This window comes from Apis dorsata, unplaced genomic scaffold (assembly GCF_000469605.1).
Source record: "Apis dorsata unplaced genomic scaffold, Apis dorsata 1.3 scaffold_117, whole genome shotgun sequence".
In the NCBI taxonomy this organism is placed as follows: domain Eukaryota; kingdom Metazoa; phylum Arthropoda; class Insecta; order Hymenoptera; family Apidae; genus Apis; species Apis dorsata.
The window spans coordinates 351638-375300 of NW_006263411.1; the positions used below are offsets into that span (position 1 = coordinate 351638).

A 23663-nucleotide genomic window follows, 5' to 3' on the forward strand; every position below is an offset into this window, starting at 1 on the left:
TGAAAATTATGTGAATACTTATTGTGTGAAAGTCTATCAATAAATTTTATATCAAATCATACAAATAGTATCTTAATAACTCATTATATGAAGAGGAATTATATAACATAATTATACATTTTGAAAATATAAGAATTTATATATAAAATATGTAACTATAACTTTTATGAAATTATTTTTTTATTTAGATAATGATGAAACTAGAATTATATATTATAACATAATATAGAATTATAATGTTATAGTATCTATTTTTAGTTTAGTATATTTAAGAAATATATTTCAATGATAATTTTATGATAATTTATTAATTAATTAATATATTATATAATGATTAATTTATGATAAACTTTACTATAAGAGAATTGTAAATCGATAACGCATGCCAAAAATTGAAAGCTGATGCACGTGCTATTTGCACGTGTGTAGTGGGGATTGCAGTTGGTTTGAAGGAAGCTGCCTTGTATAAAAAGACAGCAACACACTGTGAGTCTCAGTATCGTGCAAGATTGTTAATCGTGATTTAAAATCTGTCGCTTCTGATATAAAAATAACGACTTTAATTTTTTGATCGAATTTGTAAGTTTGACATACATAAATTACATTTTTTCCTATTCTATATCAATAATTATTCTTTACTTTATAATTTTTGTAATTTCTTTATAAAATTATTATATTGATTTTTATAATTTTTGTTTATTTTATCTTTGTTTTGTTCATTTTATTTTAATATGTTCTTAATACACTTAAGAACATATACATATATTATTAAAAAAAAAATTGTTTTTTAAGTATGGTATTATTTAAATATTGTTAAAAAATTAATATATATTAAGTGATAAAAATATTAAATAATGAAAATTGAGAAATAAAATAATTATATTAAAAAACAAATATATAAAAAAATAAAAATAAAATCAAAAATTAAATTTTTAATAAATAAAAAAAAAAAGAAAAAAAAAAGTTTTTTTTACATCTTTTTTATATCTTTAGATTTTAAATTTTCATAATTATTTTTAAAAAATAAGTAATATTAAAATGATATGAATTTTAAATTTATTCTAATTATCTAAAAATATTACTTATATAAAGATAATTTTATATCTACGAGATATTGTAAAGTTTATATATAATGAAGTTTATCACATTTATTTTTTAATAATATTTGAGACAAGAAATTTTATTAAAAAGATCGGTGAATCATTTTCGAGAGTTTAGTACTGATTTTATTCAGGAATAAAACATCCATTTACAAGGCAACTCACGTTCTGGGATTGATTCCGGATATTTACAATTGGATGAATCAAAGGTAAATCTCGCTGCCTTGCAATTCAAAATGTGTCTGGTATTTAAGAGAACTGTTCATCATGTTTAAAGTTTCGACATCGTTTTGTTCTTGGAAAACTGCAGTTAGTCTTTAGTTAAAGTCTGTCAGACTTTATTTTGATCTGAATAAAATTATGTTTAAATTTCGAATAAAATCAATAATCAATGAATATCGAAATATTTAATAAAATTAAAATAAAATTTTAATTTTAATATTTTTCCTTCATTCGATTTATATATATTTATTAAATCATGTTTTATTGATCTTTCTTGTGAAAATAAAATCGATTTCATTTGTAAATAAAAAAAGAAATATTAATATAAAATTGTATATATTTGTAAATGAAATTCTTGCGGAATGAAACATTTATGGCATGTGTCATTTTTTTTAAATCAAAAGTGGCGTTAGTATATCAATGAATATTTTTTCTTGTGGGTTTATAAAACCAATTACCATTGTTGTTTTCTTATCATGTTTCAGTTATTAAATTTCAAAAAAATTTATCGTAAAGAATGATTCCTATATTTACTATATACAATTTTAATAAAATTGCACTTTGTCACATAAATGAAAGTGATATTTGTCTTTCATACTATATGTATGAATGAGAACATAGCTATTTCTAGTGACTGTATTAATATACGATTATCCGCAACAATGAATAACTGTTTTTATCAATTATATATGTTTTCTTAAAATGAAATGAATCATTTTATTTGTAAATTGTTGACTGTACGCAAGAATTTAAAATTCAAATAATCTAAAAAAAAGGAAATATTAAAATAAAATAAAAATTCACTGTTTTAAAACTATTGAAATTAATTATTGGCAAAGAAATTCAACAAAATATTAATATATGCAAATTAATGATGTAATCCATTTGGGAATTTTTATGTAGTAAATTAATATTTACACATATAGTGCTTTAAATTTTATATCTAGATTCATTTTTAAAATTATTTAAAATAAGAATATTCAAAATTATAAGAATTATCATACAATATTTATTTCTAATATATCATAAATAAAAAAACAAATTCTATTATCAATATTATCTATTTACATACTTCAACAATTTCTTTCACAGACACCAAAATCAACAAAATGGGAGAGCCATTGGTCGTTGAGATGGTGTATCTTTACGAAAAAGAAAATGCAAAATTACATCATACCATCAATTACGAATTAGTACATCTCGATCCTCCAGCTGCTGTCCTCAGACGAGGACAATCTTTCCACATTGCCTTGAGATTCAATCGAGAATATATAGATGAAATAGACATCGTTAGATTACTGTTCAGTTTTGGACCAAATCCGAATGTTCTTAGAGGAACTAGAGGAGTGAACATTATCACCAATAGAGATAGTTATCTGACAGATTTAGAGGCATGGGGTGTGCGTTTGATGGGTGTTAGTGGCGTGGATTTATCAGCGGAAGTAAGAAGTCCTGTAGACAGTCCTGTTGGCATGTGGCAGTTAAACATAGAGACCACTATCGTGGGGAGCAAGAAATCTCCAAATACCTATAATTATGACAAGGATATTTATTTGTTATTTAATCCCTGGTTGAAAGGTAGATATTGTATTTTAAACAGTTTATGGAATATTATTACAATTGAAATGTTGTCATGTAAGCATTGATTCAAATGATGAGTTTTAATTAATGCTTTTATGCGATATTAAAATATTATTGCAGCATTATGTGAAAAAACATTGAACTTTTAAACCTCTGTCACTTGAATCAATGTTTGCATCGCAATGTGCTTCAATGTAATATTTAGCGAGAATAAATTTTATGCAATTTTTTTCATATGTGTTTGACTGGAAGAATCATCGAATTTTAGCATTTTTATAAAACAATTATATTGAAAACAAATATATTAATATATCTAAAACATAAAAAGATGAAGAAAAAAATATCTATTTATATTTAAAATGATATGAAGTTTATGAATAATTTACTATCAAAGTTATACCATTTCATTGAAATGGAATTTTACCTTTTTATGAACGCAGTGTAATAAAATTTCTATTTATTTTAATTTTTATCTTTAACAAATTTAAACTTTTCTGATAGAAATATCAGTTATATCTTCTACATATGATAATTATGTATTTATATATTTATTTGTTGCAATGTTATATGTTCTTATTTTTAGAGGATTTAGTTTACATGGAGGATGAACAACTTCTGGATGAATATATTCTGAATGATGTTGGAAAAATTTGGGTCGGAGCGTGGGGAAGTGCACGCGGTAGAGAATGGATATTCGGTCAATTCGATGCATATGTGCTTAAAGCTTGTCAATTACTATTAGAAAGATCTGGCATCAAAGCTAATTCCAGAGGAGATCCGATTCAAATGTGTAGAGTTATTTCGAGAATCGTAAGTTTGATTGTTATTGAATCATTCCTAAAAAAAAAAAAAAAAATGAAAATAATCGAAATAATAAAAAAAAATCGAATAATTTTTAATAAATTTGTAAACAAATTATAAATTATTTTATCCATTATTTTTTATATTCAGTCATTATTTTCTATTATTTGAGATTATTCACGAAAATTTTAAATCTTTCTCGAGATTCGAATTATTTCTTGAATTTACTTTTCATTTCCTCTAATCTAATACAAAATCTAACATCCACAGGTAAACTCCAACGATGACAAAGGAGTAGTGACTGGTCGATGGGATGGCGATTATCAAGATGGTACTGCGCCGGCTGCTTGGACCGGAAGTGTACCAATTCTCGAGCAGTTCTTAGAAACAGGAGAATCCGTCAAATACGGTCAATGTTGGGTATTTGCCGGTGTCGTGACCACCGTCTGTCGTGCTCTAGGGATACCATCGAGAGTGGTTTCAAACTTGGTATCGGCTCACGATGCGAACGCCTCGCTCTCTGTCGATCGTTATTACAGCAAGGACAACGAGGAACTCGAATACGATCCGAACAATCTTGAAGGCGAAGACTCCATTTGGAATTATCACGTTTGGAACGATGTCTGGATGGCTAGGCCTGATTTGCCTAAAGGATATGGTGGATGGCAAGCGATCGATTCAACGCCCCAAGAACCTTCGGAGGGTGTTTACCAGTGTGGACCAGCTTCAGTCGAAGCAATTAAACAAGGAGTTGTCGGATATAATTACGATGTGACATTTATGCTGGCTTCCGTAAATGCTGATCTTATGAGGTGGATAGAGGATCCTGACAGCGAAATGGGATTCAGGAAGATCGACTGTAATAAGTATCAGTAAGTTTTTTTAAATAATTTTAACATATAAAATTGAAAGAGGTATAAAATAATGAAAGAAGAATATTTGAAATGTTTTGAAAATAAAAAATGAAATTAATGATAAATTAGTAAATTAGTGAAAATATGATCAAGAGAGATCAATTAAAAGAGATCGATTTATGTAAGAGAACACAAAGTATGCAAAATTGAATTGACACCTGGATTCACATTCTCAATATCTCTCAATTTAAAATTTGATTTTAAATTGAAAAAAATTTAAATGATTTTTTTTTTATTTTATAGCATTGGTCGAATGATTTTGACAAAAGCTCCTTGGGTCTATGATCCCAATGGAGACAGAGATAGAGAAGATATAACATCTTTATATAAAGCAACAGAAGGTAAATATAAATCGTATAAAGACAAATATTAAATGTACATCAATATTTAAATACTATAAATTATGTACAAAATATATTACAAACATTTCTTTTTATTTTTAAATTTATTTTTTATTAGATTTTTTTCTAGATTCAATTTTTTTATTTTATTTATTTATTTTTGATCTGTTTTCTATTCATAGTAAATATAATATAATAATAGTTTCCTTTGTAAAAAAAATATATTGAATAAGTTGAAAATATAATCAATAATAAATAATATGAAATGTGATAAAAGGCAATAAGTAATAGGAATAAATATACATACTTACATATACTTTTAAATGATCTTGATTTAAAAATTAATTATTATCAATTTTCAAGATTATTATTTCTATTTAAACTTACAAGCTCACTGAACTATTTTAACTCTTCTAATTAAACTTATTGAATTTTAGATTTAATAAAATTTCAAGATTGATTTAAGTATTGTTTGTTTTAGTATTATCAATGTTGTTAACAATTTAATTAAAATTAGAAACGTTAAGTATCTTTTCTTTACAAAGCTTTTTCTTTGTTCGATTATATCTTCGAATCTTTCATTGTTTCTCGCTATTAATATTAATTTAATATTTGTTGTTTAGGAACGGAATTGGAGCGATTAACGTTGTACAGAGCCGTACGCAGTACGGAACTGGCCAAAAGATTTTATTCCTTGCCCTCACCAGCTAAGGAAGATGTTGAATTTGATCTTGTGGATATTGAGCGAGTGAATATCGGCCAACCATTTGCAGTAATAGTGAATATAAAGAATAAATCGAACGAGAAACGTACTATTCAAGCTATTTTATCCGCTGGTAGCGTATATTATAAGGGAATCAAGGCACATCTGGTAAAGAGAGCGTCCGGTGATTTCGTTCTTGAACCATATGCCAGTGAGTTTAACAATTTTTTATTTTTACGAAATTTAAAGTCATTCTGTATATTGCATACGCAAAAAATTGTCTTTTCTTTTTAAATCTTTTTAAATCAAAGTTAATATTTCAAAGCAAAATGGAATTTTTGTTTGAAAAAAAAATTTAAACATATATGTATGCTCAGATTTATATATTAACAGAAAATATTATGATTTAAATAAGACTTGTATTTTAAGATTGAACTTGTATTTAAAGATTAATTGCCTCTTCGTTTTATTAATAATTAGATGATCGTTAGCAAATTTATAGATTTACATAATAAATCAAAAATATTTTGGATAGGTCTTACCCAAATATATATTATTCCTGCATTTAGTGAATCATTAAATTATTTCTGACAATATTCCATTAGAATCAAATGTCTAATAATAATTTATATTTCAAATATTATATATTATATACTAATATATATATAATTCGAAGATATTGTTATGCATTTTATTTGAATTTATACTCTTTATGTGATTTCGATTCAAATATTCGATTCAAAACAGTTATAATTTATATTTCTAAATCAATATTATACATTTGCATGTAACTTTCCACATATGATCCATATGTGATTTTAATCACGTCTAATTTCTTCTTAGGCGAACAGTTAAGACTCACGATCACGGTTGATGATTATTTAGACAAACTAGTGGAATATTGTAATATGAAATTATATTCCATTGCCACAGTGGTCGAAACCAAACAAACATGGGCTGATGAAGATGATTTTCAAGTCTTGAAACCAAATATTATAGTCAAGGTAAACCATCCGTAAAATATAATTAGTCATATAAAAATAACGTACTTGTCAAACATTTTCAAATATTTCTTATTTTCTTCTTTTTACCATTGTAATGATTTATCACACAATTATATATAAATTATGGCTTCTTTTTTTTCGTTTCTGAAAAAAACAATTTGAATAATTAAAATTCTAATTTATCGAGATTCTTAATTAATCAAGATCACTGATAATCACAATCTAATTAATCGAGTTCTTCTTTTATATTTTTTAAAATTTATTTTACTCATAATTAATATAGATATATAATATATCTTATAAATTTTCATTTCTAATTTCTAATCGATCAATATTTTCCAGATCGATGGAGAACCTACAGTAGGAAAACCATCAATTATCAGTCTTAGATTCAAAAATCCTTTGCAAAGGGTATTAACAGATTGTAAATTCAATTATGCTGGTCCAGGATTAACAAGAAACAAAACACTAGCATTCAGAGATGTTGATCCCGAAGAAGACGTCTATGTAGAACATCAATTGATTCCTCAAAAGGCTGGATCGCAAAAGATCATTGCCACTTTCACTTCGAAAGAGCTAGTAGATGTTACAGGATCCGCTGTCATTGATGTTCTTGATATGGATGAATAAAATTCTTCAAATTTGAATGATATCAATTTCATTTTCATCTTCGATTAATAAATATCTTATAAATTGATATCTTTAAGTATCACGCGTTCCATTAAATATTATTATGATTATAGAAATGCATAGTCCTTTTTTTGAGATCGATAAATATAAGTTGATGGCTGTAAAAATATTTGAAGATATCGAAGATACATTCTAGAATGGATTACGTGATTAAAACGTTGAGATCCTATATGAGGAAAGAGATTATGTAATGAAAGAAAATAGCATGGAACTAAATATATACAATATTCGTCATGTACATTAATTTTTTCAGTAAGTTTGTTCTTTAATGTTTAAATATTATAATATTTTTTTTAAAGAACAAGATTACGAAGGAAATTAATGTAAATATTTGTGTTTTTAATCGTGAGATGAGATTAAGTTTTGTAATTTGTTATTTTATACACGTGATATATATTGTGCATTTAAAAAATGATTTATAATATATCATTTTGCATGTCTTATGATACATATCAATAAAAATAATATCTATTAAATCTATTAAATGTTTATGTATATTCCAATTTGTGTAATTATATTTAGATATCTTATTTAAATAAACATCATATAATATTGGTTAAATATTTTTAATTTAATTTTTTAATTAACAAAATCATTTTGGTTAAATCTTTAGACTTCAACAATAAACTAAATATACAAAATACAAATCTATCACAAAATTCATAAAATAACAGAATAAAGAAGGAATGACATGCATTCAAAAACAAATACAAAATAAAAAGAACATTAACAATATACAACAAATATGATAATATGAAGGAAACAATATAAACGTAAAATAATAAAATACACAAAGACATTACACAAATCACAAGAAAATGTCACAAGTGATCGTAAAGTTTAAACACCAGAAAACAAAAATACATAGCATACTATAAATCAAAACTAATAAATTCTCACTCGAAAACATCCTGAATTCTTTTTTTCTTTTCAAAGATTCTGTTCTTATATCTTCATGCGATTTTGTTTTGCACATACTATTATTCGAAATTTTCTGAACACATTCAATTCTCTCGAATTCTATATCACCGGTTTTATTCACTAAAAACTCCATTAAAGATCTTATATCTTTCAACGCAATACTGTTGAATGATTTTTTCGGATTTTCTAAATCGTTTTTAAAATTTTCGTCGGAAAAAATATTTAATGATGACATTTTAACAGATTTAAAACTCGTGTTTTTAGTCACAAGATTGTTGGTCGATTCTTCCGAATTTCTCAACTCGATGTTTTCAAAATTCATTTCATTGGAAAAAATATCTGATGACGATATTTTCACAGATCTAAAACTATTATTCTCGGATTCACTGTGACTATCAAAAGATGTTTCGCTTAATGGTGACGTAATTTCCGTTTGCTTGAGATTCTTAAATAATTCGATGATGCCATTTCTCTTATCGTTTTTCTTTTGCATAATGATGTTTGCCACACTGTTACTTTTTAATATGCTCTTCGATCCACTTTCACTCGATTTGTAAATTTCATTAATTTTTTTCCTATGTTTTGATTCTTTTTTCAATTTTCTCGCATTCTCTCTTAACTTCCGTTTGTAGATACGTATAGACCGGTATATATTTCGTGCTCTAATGGCGGCAACTTGAAAAGCTACCACTATTCCACTTGAAATAACTTTAACAACAGATTGATCTTCATCTTCTTTTTCTTTTTTAATCTTACTATTATCAAAAATACAATTTTTAGAAGATCCACCGGATGTTGATGATTCTTCTGATTCGTTGAAAAATAATTCATCTTTCTTATAATCTGATAAAGATTCATCACACTCTTCGTGTATCTGATCCAATAATTGTTGAAACATTTGAGAACACTCTTTAGATGAATTTTTATCACTTTTAATCACTTTTATATTCTCAGTAGATTCTATATTGGTTGATTTTAACTCTTCAATTAGCTTTGTAGAAATATTTCTAAAGTTTTCTTTATAATCATTCTTCGAAAGATCATTATTATTTTCATGAAGTTCTATTTTTAAATCTTCTTCGTTAAAATCGTTTTCATTTTTAGAATTTACAGATTTGACAATATAAGAAAATTCTTCCGTCTCTGTTGAATTATCAATAACCGGAAATAAATCCATCATTGAAAACGCATTTTTTTGTTCCCGTTCCGTTTGCGTTTCCATTGCTTGTAATTTCATCATCGCTAAGTTATTTTCAAGAATAGTCTGTAAACTTTTAGATGTTTTACAAAAAACACTAGTCTGAGAATAAGCATTGTTGTTAACCTTAAGTGTATCTGTTGCAACATCTTTCATTGTTTTTAACAAAGATAGCAAAGAAAGTTCATTTAAAATTTTTTTATTCTCCATAATATTGTCATCCATCTTTTCGATATCTTTTGCTAATTTCTTCTCTAAATTGTTTTCTTTTTTCAAATTTGCTTTAAAATGGCAATTATGTTCGATATCTTTTGTTTCTATCGAAGATAACAAAGAAATCTCATTTAAAACTTTTTTATTCTGAACAATATTGTCGTCAACCTTTTCGATATTTTTTTCTAACATCTCTGAATTGTTTTCTTTTTTCAAACTTGCTTTAAAATAGCAATTATATTCGTTATCTTTTATTTCTAACGAAGGTAGGAAAGAAATCTCATTTAAAACTTTTTCATCTTCAACAATATTGTCGTTAATCTTTTTAATATCGTTTTCTAACATCTCCTGTGAATTATTTTCTTTTTTCAAACCTGTTTTAAAATGACAATTATATTCAATGCTTGAAGGTACATCTGCAAAGCTGATAGATTTCTTTTTCAAACCTTTACACATTCTTTGCTTGTTTTTTAGATATTTTTCGGCTTTATTCACCAGATTAACATCGATACCCTGATTACAAAGAAATTCTTTTAACATAACCAATGACATTGTATGAGAACCCACTTTTGTTTTCTCTTTTATATTTGCTTTCTCTTTAATATAACTCGGTTTATTAATAAGAATATTCGAATCTGAAGTATCACATTTTTCTTGTTTTTCGTTACAATCGAGAATACAAATTTGAGAAACATTATTTTCCTTAAAATTTTCATTTTCCTTTATTTTGTCATGCGAAACAACTGATGAAAGATTAGAAGTTGGGCATGTTTCATATAATTTCGAAACTTCTAATTTATCAGTATCAACTGAAGATGAAGTAAAATTTACAACACAATTTGCATTGTTTTCAGAGGCAAAATTCGATTTAATTTTTGGTTGAAAATTTCCATTTAGTTCAACATTTTCTACGACATCTTCAACATTGGTATTTGCAACTGGAATAAAATTTTTCGATATCATTGGTACCGAATAATTTTCTGGTATACTTTCTGGCATTTTAAGATTTTCTTGAAATCCTTCATTAACGTTTAATTTATTTTTTTTATATATTTCAGAATCGATATCCCTCGTAGGTTCTTCTTCATTAATTTTCATTTCCTCTTTGACTGCAATCAATTCACATGATTGTTTGAAAGGAACGGTATTCGTTTCATTATCGGAATTTTTATTTTCTTTCTTTTTCGCATCTTTAATAATCTCTTCCAAAACTTTAAGAACTTTTGAATCTTTCATGATCTTTTGATTTATCATGTCACATAAAGACTTATTTCCTTCGAGAGATTCATAAGTTTTTGATAGAGGTCTTGATATTTTTCCTCTTGTTTTCGTTCTGGGACTGATTTTCAAGCTAGTGGTACTTCTCCCTTTTATCATTTTAAAATTATCCATGTTGGATACGATATCTTTCGTTGAATGTATTTTGGAGGGCTTCTTCTTACAATCATTCGTTCCACGTTTCTGCTGCTTTTCTTCTCTAAATGAACAATTTTTGTTAATATCAAACAATTTTGTTATAATATTATACGCTCTTATTAAAAATTATAAATATAATTATATAATGTATAATATTATACAATATTATATAATATTTCATTTTTGTTTAACATTTTTACGAAACTTTAAAGTTTGAAGTTTAATTCAAAATATAATTCTTTAATTAGAAGAATATCATTTTTAAGATTTTTTTCATGTGATCTATTTTCTTGTTGTTTACTTGCCAATAGTCTAATTAGTTTTTTTATATCTATTAAAATAATGAATTAAAATATAATAAATAGACAATAAAATATAAAAAAAAATAGACAATAAAAGATTAAAAAAATGTTAAAAGAAATTATAAAATAAGTGGAATTTTTACAATTTTATTTAATCAGTTTAATTGATTTAAAATTCTATTCTTATTTTAATTAATTAAATTTCTTTTTTTATTTTACTTAAAAATTTTAATGGTTAATTTCTTTACCAATAGTTGATAATAATTTATATTTCCTTCAATAGTATTTAAATTTTATAAAATTAAATTTCAAACTTATTTTTATGGACTATACTTATATTTTTTATAATATTCTTATTATATCTAAATTTTCATAATAACAAATTTATTGTATACTTTGCACTGTCCGAATTCGTTTTTTCTTTGATATGTAACATTGGACGAAATTTTAACATCGTCGCACTGTTGGAAGTATTAGGAAATTTTACTGCACCACCTGGTTTCCAAACAGGTTGCTGATTATTACGGTGTTTTTGGCGGGAAATCGATTGTTTGTACTGATTAGAACTTGAATTGAACATCTTTTTTGGTGGTTTTCGTTCTAAATGACGATTATCGGTTATTTTTTTATCAATAATTGATTGCGTATCATCTAAATGTTTTTCTTTATCTAAACCTCGTGAATATAATGATTTTGTGAAGGTCTTAGATTTGGATTGTTTCAAAGGATTGATAGGATTTGTAACCATTGACATTTGGGTCTCGATATTACTTTCTTTTTTTACAAGCTCTAATTTCGTATTTTTTAATCGAGTCATTCCAACTTTGTATCTGAAATGTATATATTATATGTATATTTATTAAATAATAATATTTCAAGATCGATTTAATAAAAAATATGAGCATAAGAAAAAATAAAATTATATAAAATTCAAAATTTAAAAAATAAAAAAAATTTTATCAATTTTAAATTATAATATTGTTAAAAATATATTATAAAATTACTTGGTATCATTAGAAATATTGTTTATATGACGTTTATGTCTTCCTAAATTTCTCAAGTTTTCTTTTTCCTCGTTTTCAGCCATTACTTGTTTCACCAAACATGAAATATTTTTGATTAGGTAAAATATTTCATTCGTCCAATAGTTCGAAGTTAAAATTATTTCATTCAAGAAAATTCTCTATATTCGTTACAAGTAATTATTGACGAGAAAAATATCAAGTATATATTAATAAAAATATCATCACATTTTACCATACTTTTTTATTAGTTTGATGACCTTGAAGCAATTCTAATTGCATTTGATCAATACGTTGTTCTGCAATAAAAAATATTTCATTTTTTTTTGTAAATAATTACTTTTTAGTAAAAGTATAAATTTTAAAAAGAATAAAGTAAAAAATATCAAAGCAAATATATAAACCTTGATTTTCCAAAGTCGTTTTGTTAATTTGCATAATTTTCACCAATTCAATAACATGATGTAATAAAATATTAGTGATTTCTGTTTCAGCTTTATAACTATCGTTTGCACCATGAATATAACTCTTGCACCTATATATTATAATTTTTAAAATTGTCCAAAAATTAAAATTACCATTAAAAGTTTTCTGAGTTAATTTCCTCATGTTTTTTAAATTGTTTTTAAAAATCATATTATTTTAAAAATAAAATACATAAAATGATAAAAAAAATTGTAATACAACATTAGTTATTTTTAATATTTAAGAAAATTATAAAGATTAATTATTTTAATGCTTTAATAATTTATATTAATGAAAAAATAATAATTGATTGTTTTTTCTTTATTTTATACCTTGTTATAGTTTTATCCAATAATTGGAACATCATCATCGGATTTATCGATATCATTGAAACCGAAATTTGCAATTTCATTTGAAGTCGTTTTAATCGTTGCCAATCAGAAGTTAATCGTTCGTGAATCTTTATCAACATTTGACATATATTTACTTTATCGTTACTAATTTGATTTAATTGTTCTTTAGGTTTTTCTTGTTCGTTATTATTAATTTTAATTCGTGTGCTTTCTTTATGAAAATCTTGAGAATTTTCATCTTCTTTTTTATTTTTGTCAATTAATGGTTGTACATTTTCATCGCACAAACAAGTTTTATCGTCATCAATTATATTCTTATCATTATCATTTTTTTTATTTTCCCGTTTTTCAATCACTACTTTGATTTTGTTTTTTCCCGATAAATCTGTATTTGAATTTCTTCTTTTTAGTTTTAATTTTTTGTTTATTATTCTATTAATGGTTTCTCTGTCTGATGACAAGTTACTGCTTGAATCCTTAATATTATCAATTCTATTATTACGTTGCATCGATATTTTTGAAATTTCGTTTTCATTTAAGATAATAGAAGATTCACTAAACGTATTCGATTTATAAGAATCAATATTTAAATTATCTTCACCATGATTCATTTTATTATTTTCTTTCTTAAACATAGAATTCTCTTCTATCTTTGCAGAGTTAATATCATCAGTATACTTGTAATCGTTTGGAAAATTTATTTTTTCAATAGAATTAAGATTACCAGTTTTTATATATAATTTTTCCGTATTTTTATTATTTGGTTGTAGAAAAAAAATCCAATTATTGTTTTGATGGTTTTCTTTAGGAATTTCTTCCTTTTCAATCATTGAAATATTTTCTTTTTCCTTTTTCATTAATTCATTATTTGCTAATTCATTGGATTTTGAAAAATCAGAATCCAATAATTTTGAAGAATTTTCAGTGAAAGAATTGTTGCTTTTCGTCGTTTTTGGCAATATAATTGAATTATTATTTTGGCGTTCCTCTTCTTCTATTGTAATTGTTGATATATCTTTTTTTTCCTTATTTACTATCATAATATTATTTATATATTTATTATGTTCTAAAGAATGTATGTTTTCAATAGTATTGGTACATAATTTTTGTGACTTCAAAATCTTCATATTTTCGCAGATAGATAAATCATCTGTTCCTTTTGTGCTACATCTTTGCATATCTTCAGATGCTTCAGATTTTTTAAGACCATTTTTTCCATCCGATTTCTCCATTTTCTCGTTTGTGCACGTTTTTTCACTCACTTCGAAAATCGTAACCAAATTTACACGTGGATTAATTTCTTCCAAAGTAAGTAACGAATCTTCATTTAAATCATTTTGTTCCTTCCATTCCATTGTTTCATTTTCCATAGGATTCAATGTATGTACCATATTAATGATTTGATCTTCTTCATCTTGAGTCGATTTAATAGAAAAAGTAGTCTCTGATATATTTCGTTTAAAAATATCAAAATTTTCATTATTTTCATAATTTTCCTGTGTATATTTCTTTTGTAAATCTTCATTAATAAGATTATTTTTTGATGTGAAATTTTCTTGATGATGAAAACCTTCATTAATTTGACCATTTTCTTCTTGTATGTATTTTTTTTGTATATTTTCATCATTTTGACCATTTTCTTGTATATATTTTATTTGAAAATCTTCAATTTTGTCGATTTTCTCTATCTCTTCCATGTTCTTAGCATTATAGCTTTCTTTTTTATGCTTATTTGATTTTATTTTCGACGATGCAAACTCATTCTCCTCAACTTCACATTGCTCGTTATTTTCCTTCGAAAAAGTTCTTATCGAACTCGTTTCTCGATTTAAATCATTCTCACTGTTTATTTCCTTTTTGTAAATCTCTACCAATTCAACAGGATTATTAACAGCATTATCATCAACAATTCTATCTCCTATGTTTCGTATTCTCTTTGGAAAAATTTTATTTTTTTCTTTTTTAAGAGAAGAAGCGACACATTCTTCCTGTAGTAATGGATCAATAATATCTAATTTATCGTCAATATTCATGTTTACTTTAAAAGATTGTTTATTACTATTACGTTTCGAAGATGTATCTTTCTTCGAAGAAGTGTCGGCTTCAGGATACTTATTATTTTTGGATTCTGTCTTCTTCAATGTAGTTTTTGAATGCACTTTGAACACAGTAGTGTTCGAAGAAACATTTTTTCCTTGCAGCGATGAAACACTTTTTGAAATCATTCGAAAATGTATTTCACGTGCCTCGTCGCTAAGTTTTTTCGCAGAAATATTATTCCGATTCATCGAATTTCTGGCATAATTTTTGTATGAAACTTTATTATTACCACGAAATTCTTCATTGCTTTGGTAAGCCTGTTTCATCATCAATTCGTTTATTCTCAGAATTTCTTGGAGCATGTGTGCTTCGTAGGATAACGTTTCGTTATATGTGGGATTATTTTCACTTGGCATTGTGATGTTATCCATACGGGATTCATTGAGACGGTAATATTTCAAAATTGCAAAAGATGAATCAACGGCTGAAACGAAAAGAAATCAAAAAATATTTGGCACTGTAATGAACATAATTTCGAGATATGAGGGTTAATGTAAATTTTGGAATGTCAATATCACATGTACTTTCAAATGTTCTCTTTAATTAATCAAATTTCGAATTGGTAACATTTGCAGAGCGTATGTGAGCTTCATTTTCGTTTAATTTTGGATAAGTATTGATTTATATTGATAGAAAATATATATATAAAATAAAAAAAATAGAATAACAATAATACAACAGTATAACGATAAAAAAAGGCATTATATTCTTTAAATAAAAGTATATTCATATTTTAATCAATGAAACATATGTAAGATAAAATATATTCTGATAATTAATTATTAATACGTAATAAAAGGAAAATCAAAGCTACGTACTTTTTTCTTAATCTCCGGAAGTATAGGTATTTATTATCGCAAGAAGCGGATGTAAATATCATATTATAACTATATACGATTAAAAAAAAAAAAGAATAAATTATAAAATGAATTATGCATGTTATTAAAAATCAAAATTTCAGAATTTTAAAATTATTTTTAAAAAATATAAAATGCTACAGAGAAATGCTGAACATAAAGAATAAGAAAAAGAAAGTGAAGAGAAAGGAGAATTATAAATTCATTAAAAAAAATTATTGTTTACAATTATATATAGTAAATAACAAATATATTAATATAATTATATACATTGCAATATATATAATAAATATATTACAAATGTACATTATAATTCTTTATTTTATATTTTAATATTATTTTAGAAAAAGAAATGTTTTTGAAGAAAAATAAATCTATTCTCTTTATCATTATTTTAACTTATTAATATTTAATATATCTTCTTCTAATTTTTAATTAAAAAAATATTTATATACATAAGTTTTTCATCGCATTAGAAAATCTGGAGAATATTGAGAAATTTAATAGAATAATTCAGAAATTAGCAACACTAAAAAATATCGATACAAAACTAATTTTATTTTGTTTTTTATATATATGCCATCTTTGATGCAATATTTTTTTACTAGGTTATGAATTAAACAAAGTTAAAGTCTTAAAATATAGAAAGAGTGCGACAACTATTTCTGGAACTGGCGAAAGCTTTCGAGGGATTTCCAAGTTGCTCCAGATTGCACTGTGCTCCAGCTTTTTTGCAATTGTATCCTGAATCAAAGGATCAGAATCGCGAAGTTAAACGTATCAATGGATTGTCTGTGTTTGTTAAAGAAATAGAACCGAAATTCGAGCACAAAGAAATTTCACAAAATAAAACTGATAAATCCAGGTATAAAAAACTCAAATTAAATAAAAATAAAATACAAAACATAAATCTTTTGAATACATTTTGAGCACCAATTTGATTAATTTTAGAAGAAAAGAACAAATGTAATTAAATTGACAAAAAGATAGACAAATAATTCTAATATTAATAAGAAATTAAAATATTTAAAAAAAAATAAATAAATAAAATAAAAATAATTATTAAAATGAAATTTATATTAATAATAAATATTAGTAATAAATAAGAAAAATATAGAATATCTTGTAACTGTACAGAATGTAATTCTTGAAAAAATAAATCGAAAATATACAATAAAATTTTTTCATTTAAGACTTCATTTTCAAATAAAATAAGTTTGAAAAATTTTCAATTTATAAATTATAATTAAAATTAAATATTAATAATTAAAGTTAATTAGGTTGAATAAACTATCAATAGATGATTCCTATTCATATATAAACACAAAATGTAGAATAAAATCACTTAAATTCTTGTTTTTGATAAAATTAAAATTGAATATATAAAGATTTTTATAATTGACGATATAATTTTCAAATTTTTTTTTTTTGAAAATTAATTTTAAATGAAAAAATATTTTCAACTTATTTTTTTTACATAGAATCACTTTATATTATCAATTATAAAACATTCTATATATTTCAGTGAATACAAAAATTGGTGCAAATATATTTGGAGTTCCACCAAAAGAAAACGCGTTCGTTCAGGACCTATCTTCTCCAAGGAAGGAAATAAAGTTATATTTAATTTTCGACATTTCGTGAAACCCGAGAAAATCATCGACGAATACACTCGTGTCAACATTTACAACAAGTAAGATTCGATATTTTAACTGAAATATGTAAAAATTAGAAAAAGATAAAGAAAGAAAAATATTACGATAAGATTAATTCAAGCTTTTCTTTGTAATGCCGAACAAAAGCGAATGCATTAAGCGAAAAATACGTCTATGATGTTAGTACGAGAACAATGGAAATTGAAGTTTTGCAAAAATGAAGTGTTGCACGAAACGGTGATGGGTTTTTCGAAAAGACTGATTTATGGAATTTCACAGGCCGCGTTTTGTCAAAATTAACAAGAAAGAATCACCGAACTCTACGCCGAATGTTCATGAGAAACAAGTTTCATCGGATGTGAGTCTTCGTTACAAACCAAAAGAAAAGATACGAACCAAAACCGATGCTTCCGAAGAAAAGATATCTGGATGGAGGTTAAATAAAGTTAGATATGTTATATTGATTTCAGTATAATTGTTCCCAAGAATATTTTTCATTTTCAATTATATTTTTATACTGAATAAATACTGGCACCTGTCATTGTACTTTAAATAACTTACTTGGAATTATTAATACGTTGGAAAATATTGATAGCCTGTAGAAACTGTCTCAAAGAAAACAAAAAGAATCCCGAAGAGGGTTCCAGCAACACATAATTTCGTATACGAGTTCAATCCATTTGGAAATTCCATATCAATTTCTAATAATGCAACGACAACAAAAGGAGCACGAAATCCATCTAATATCGCACAAGGAGGTATACTATTTTCTTTGAACATAAAATATGAATATCTCTTTAGTTTGATTAAAAATTTATATTTGACTTCACATTGTGTTTTTAGATTTATCTATGAAACTTATAAATGATAAGCAAAGTTTCAATAATATTCAGACACACGCAGTGTTACCAAAATTACATCCGCGTAGCGATACTATACTAGGAAATTCGGGAAAACACGAAAATATAACTAATTATGGAAAAAATGCTAATTTACCTACTATAAAAAAACAAGAAACAAATGTTGAAGAACGATTGATTAAAAATCGTAGTGCAAGACGTAAGATCTTTACATAAATTCTTTTTGATAAATAATTTATTTTATATTTACCTTAAAATTCAATATAAAATATAATTAAAATTTAATATTTATCCTTTATTCATGATTGCATAGTATTTAAAATATTCATTATTATTATATTTATTATATTTAATATTAATTAATGACACTTAAAATTTTAAACATTTATCTTTCACTAATACATTTCATGTATTTCAATTATTTCAAAATGATTTATAAAAAATAAGATTAAAAGTATTAGATAAATCAAATATATATTTATTAACTATTTTATGAAATATATATGAAACATATTTATATATCGTTATAAAAATGTTTAAAAATTGATTTTTCAGACAAACATATTAACGATATCGATCGAGAAGTTGAAAAAGTAAAATCAGATTGGCGAACATTACGTGCAGATGGCGGATGGACTCAAAATAAAAATTATAAAAATGTTCGAACGAGAAAATTATATGATACGTTAGAAAGAATGACACTTGAAATAGATAAAATTCAAAAACTCTATTTGAATCCGAAATCAAATCAATATTTGCAACGAGGCGAAATAAAATCAGAATTATCTTTTGATGAAAAAGCGGGAAAAATCAAACACATGCTCTTTCCTAAAGAAAATAAAAAAATAGTTGATGATAAAATAAACAATATACCGAATGATACTCTAAAAAATAGTTCATTAGAAGTAATTTCATCAAAAGATGTGTGCAATAAAAAAATTGAAAAAAAATCTCTTTTTTCCAATATACAAATTCAAAATACCAAAAGTGGTACAAAATTAAATAACAATTTGCGGTTGAATAAACGAAATACAGGCACAAATAGTTCAATAAATTTAAAAAAGATTAATTCTGATATTGAACAATATTTGGATAAATACATTAATGACGTAGAAAAGAATTCTGTTAGTAAAAAGGAATTGGAAATTAAAGAATTAGACATTTCTACTGACGATATAGCAAATATGTTAAAAAAGCTAAATATAAATTCTTTCGATTTATACGATATTGACAATTCTGAAGATTTCCCACAACAGAGTTTCTCACAAGAAAAATTGAAAAGTATAAAGAAAGAAAATTCTATACAAACATTAGATCAAAAAATTGAAAGTACAAAAATAAAAGAAGTAACTACAAAAATGTTATCACCAAAAGAAGATAATAATCCTTCAACACAATATAATAATAAAATAAATAGTGATAGTTCAATCCAAACTAAAAATATGTATAAAGACAATGCTTTCATAGAAATGGGTTTGCATGCATTGAATAATAACTATCCTCGAAATGCATTATGTCATGTACTTCAATCAGAATATTTGAAAAAAGATACATCCTTAAAACCTATGTAGAACTTTAAATATTGAAATATTAAAATTGAATTTATACATACTCACATGAATTTAGAAACAAGAATGATATTATAAATAGTAAAATTATATGATAATAAATAATAAAATTAAATAGTAAAAAAGATATAGGAATAATATTTGAAAAATATTTTCAAACGATATAGAAAACATATTTTTTTCATTAAATGTAGTACAGTACATTGCTTATTTAATTATATCTTTTTATATGAAAGTGCTTCAAATACATATATAAATTTGAATATGTGAAAATTAATTTCTGTTTTTTCTTTTATATACAGTCTTGTGTTTTACAGAATATACATTTATTTTCTATATGAAAAAATGAGAATTTTCGTTTATTTATATATTAAAATTATCACAAAATATTTGTTGTTAGTATCATTAAAAAATATACAAACTAAAAATGCACATAGGCTAATGTATTTTACAATTCACTTAAAAAAGTTGTTTAACCAATTCCGCCATGAAAAAATTATGGCACTATTCTAATGAATGACCAGCATTATGCCGTGAACTGCAAACTGAACGCAAAAAATGTAAAACTTTCTTATTCTATATGTGTCTAATACATTGATATATTTTCAACTAACCAATGTGTCATAAATGTGCCATATTGGTATCTTATTATAAGTGATAAAATTTTCAATAAAAGTCGTATTCGATGATCATGATCGAAGAAAGTATGTTTATGCAACATATTTTTATCAATTATGTTTCTTCGATAATAAATATTTGTGAACACGATTTTGCTCATTACATATCACAATACTGGTAAAGCTGCACTGTGACTTTGGTATATGATGGCCCCTGTAAAATTGATTGCCGCAGCTAACACGAAAACAGGCATCCAACGACCATGCGATGCAGTCACTAATTCAGCTGTTAATGGACCACATAAAATACCCGGTATAGTTGCCTAAAATATATAGTTAAATTACTAATTTAACTATTATTTGTAAAATATTTGTAATGCTAATAGATAAAGACATACAATAGTATTAGAAACTGCAAATGTGATTCCCGCATGATTTGGAGCTATATCTGCATGATTACTAAGATGACCAGCAGAATTACATGCACAAAGTCCCATAGATATTGATACAAAGCTATAGATAAATATGATTTTAAGTTATGTTATAAAATTAAAATAAAAAATTATTTTATAACTAATGACTAATTTAATTGTAAGACTAACATTACTGCAGCAAGTAAATTATCCACAGCACAAAATGCTAGTAAAAATGCACCAGGACCAATTAAACCTATATTTGTCATTAATCTTCTTACAGATAAGACTGGCCACCTTTTTTGTATGAGATTATCAGCACTATGTCCAGCAACTGTAATGAAATAATTGAAATATTTAATTTTTCATAATTTTTTTATAAAATAAAAATATTGTATAATACATACCAATACCAACAAGAGAGTTCACAATATATGGAAGTGCTGTTAAACTAATACTTTCTTTATTAGCAGAAAGATTTCTAGCCAAGTAAGTTGGTAACCATTGCATTATTATATAGTTACTCCAATTCATTGCAAAATGTGCTATATACAATGCCCATAAAGGCCAATGTGAAATAAATTCAGTCCAACGCAAACTTCTATTTTGTGTTGTCTTAAAATTGAAATATAATTAATTCTAAAATATTTATTTAAAATAAAACATAATTTAAACAAATTGACTGTTTTACCTTAGGTACAAATAATGGGATTTCATCTTGAGAATTAGTTTCGTGATATAATAATAACCATAAAAGTGTCCATATAATACCAATTATACCAAATAAATAAAATCCTGTTTGCCATGACAAATGAGGACACAACTGTAAGTATTTTTTATCTTTTAAATGAAATAATTATCAATAAATATTTTTTAATAAAATATAGAAAAAATAACATTATAATATACATATAATATAATATACATTTTAAACATACAATAGATGCAACAACTTGTCCAACAGAGCCAGCTGCTACAAGATATCCAAATGCTCTAGATCGTTCCTCTACAGGTACATTATGTGCAAATAAGTGAAAAATAACTGGTAAACCTAATAACAATTTAGAGAAAAATATATGATTTACAAAATTAATAATGTTGTAAAATTATTTATTTAATAATATTTTACCTAAACCTTCTCCAAGTCCTAGAACTACTCTACAAATAATGAGCAATAGGACTGATTGAGCTAAGATTGGAGTTATAACTGTACTAATAGACCACAATAAAACAGCCAACATTAATACCATTTTACATCCAAAACGACTTGCTGTATTTGCACCAATAATCTAATATAAAAATTAAATATAAATATAATGATTTTAAATAATTTCTTAAAATAAATAGGTCATAACTAACTTTTAATATTAAATATCCTAATATACCTGACTAGTAAAATAACCAAAGGCAAAGGCAGAAAGTATCCAACCTTGCCAGTATAAGCTCCATTTAAATTCGTCAGAAATGGGAACAATTGCTATGGGCATTATAACTCGATCTGCCGCATTTATAAAATTCGCGGCAGAGCATAATGCTACAATTCGCGAAGTACGTGGAAGCATTCGAAATTTCGGCATGTTTGGTTAATTTTTCAAATCAGTCATATCGTATATCTAGAGGATTTTTAACCTTAATTGACACGTTGATTAAAAAATGTACTAAAACATTGTATTATTTAAATTATGTTAATATTAATAAAAAACATCACTTGTGTAATTTTTACCTGATTAAACAGTGCTACATTTAATAAACGTAACAAAAAAAACAACATAAAAAATATTCACATTGTAACACATAAAATCTACAAAATTCGAGACGTGTCAAATATTGTCATTTTGCAATTATGCGACAACGTGTACGACACGTTTTCAAATCTTTTCTGTAGATGGTGCTTGGATATAAGCAAAATTGCTGGAAGTATGAATATGATAATATATTTATATAAGCACAGACAAAAAATATAATAGATATATCTTATAAAATTATAATATATTTCAGAAATACCAATCTTTTTTTACACCATCTAGTATGCTATAACTTATATATAATTATAACTATAAATACATACACATAATTAAATTAATTCAAAAAGAATAAAGAAAAAATTTGGATATATATATTTCATGATTTTAGTAAGTAAAAAGAGAATCTTATTATTTTAATATTATTTATTATCTTATATAATATATCTTATCTAATATAATTTAATTATAATTTATTAAATCTATAAAATCTTATAACTAATTATATTATTTCTTATATTATTTCTAATAAAATTGAATTGTATTCACTGATATTAATTATACAGTGATATATATATATATATATATATATATATATATATATA

General features: G+C 24.8%; 3 protein-coding genes and 2 long non-coding RNA genes across 12 annotated transcripts; 3 read left to right on the top strand and 2 right to left on the bottom strand.

The window, feature by feature from the left end:
- Window positions 1-346: 346 nt before the first annotated feature.
- Window positions 347-7549, top strand: LOC102672836 (hemocyte protein-glutamine gamma-glutamyltransferase-like). 3 transcript variants are annotated; one of them, XR_004149975.1, is made up of 9 exons: window positions 349-579; window positions 2415-2900; window positions 3487-3713; window positions 3975-4576; window positions 4862-4959; window positions 5583-5873; window positions 6506-6666; window positions 7009-7354; window positions 7433-7549. XR_004149975.1 is itself a non-coding variant. In XM_031508991.1 (8 exons), the coding sequence occupies exons 2-8, from the start codon at window positions 2432-2434 to the stop codon at window positions 7294-7296; spliced, it is 2136 nt and encodes a 711-aa protein (XP_031364851.1). In that variant the 5' UTR covers window positions 1155-1309; window positions 2415-2431; the 3' UTR covers window positions 7297-7352. The 3 variants fall into 3 exon arrangements, 2 of the variants coding, with proteins under 2 accessions (XP_031364852.1, XP_031364851.1); XM_031508991.1 differs by lacking the exons at window positions 349-579; window positions 7433-7549 and adding an exon at window positions 1155-1309 and having other exon boundaries at window positions 7009-7352; XM_031508992.1 differs by lacking the exons at window positions 6506-6666; window positions 7009-7354; window positions 7433-7549 and adding an exon at window positions 5945-5992 and having other exon boundaries at window positions 347-579; window positions 5583-5889.
- Window positions 7431-18563, bottom strand: LOC102679191 (MATH and LRR domain-containing protein PFE0570w-like). 2 transcript variants are annotated; one of them, XM_031508989.1, is made up of 7 exons: window positions 18420-18563; window positions 13226-15770; window positions 12833-12963; window positions 12669-12727; window positions 12411-12589; window positions 11802-12236; window positions 8165-11165 (listed from the first exon to the last, which is right to left on the bottom strand). In XM_031508989.1, the coding sequence occupies exons 2-7, from the start codon at window positions 15715-15717 to the stop codon at window positions 8165-8167; spliced, it is 6297 nt and encodes a 2098-aa protein (XP_031364849.1). In that variant the 5' UTR covers window positions 15718-15770; window positions 18420-18563. The 2 variants fall into 2 exon arrangements, with proteins under 2 accessions (XP_031364850.1, XP_031364849.1); XM_031508990.1 differs by lacking the exon at window positions 18420-18563 and having other exon boundaries at window positions 7431-11165; window positions 13226-15717.
- LOC116185182 lies at window positions 16742-18934 on the top strand. Its single transcript, XR_004149977.1, has 3 exons — window positions 16742-17068; window positions 17729-18616; window positions 18702-18934. It is a non-coding gene; the product is annotated as an uncharacterized LOC116185182 (long non-coding RNA).
- Window positions 18935-20638: 1704 nt separating this feature from the next.
- LOC102674120 (sialin-like) lies at window positions 20639-23286 on the bottom strand. Of its 5 annotated transcripts, none has more exons than XM_006612607.2 (9): window positions 23040-23286; window positions 22702-22929; window positions 22446-22605; window positions 22255-22367; window positions 22008-22139; window positions 21724-21931; window positions 21506-21650; window positions 21302-21416; window positions 20639-21226 (listed from the first exon to the last, which is right to left on the bottom strand). In XM_006612607.2, the coding sequence occupies exons 2-9, from the start codon at window positions 22891-22893 to the stop codon at window positions 21071-21073; spliced, it is 1221 nt and encodes a 406-aa protein (XP_006612670.1). In that variant the 5' UTR covers window positions 22894-22929; window positions 23040-23286; the 3' UTR covers window positions 20639-21070. The 5 variants fall into 5 exon arrangements, with proteins under 5 accessions (XP_006612670.1, XP_006612669.1, XP_006612671.1 ...); XM_006612606.2 differs by having other exon boundaries at window positions 22702-22974; window positions 23040-23227; XM_006612608.2 differs by having other exon boundaries at window positions 22702-22945; window positions 23040-23221.
- Window positions 21649-22405, top strand: LOC102674026. The gene is made up of 3 exons (XR_004149974.1): window positions 21649-21805; window positions 22013-22141; window positions 22204-22405. It is a non-coding gene; the product is annotated as an uncharacterized LOC102674026 (long non-coding RNA).
- Window positions 23287-23663: the final 377 nt, after the last annotated feature.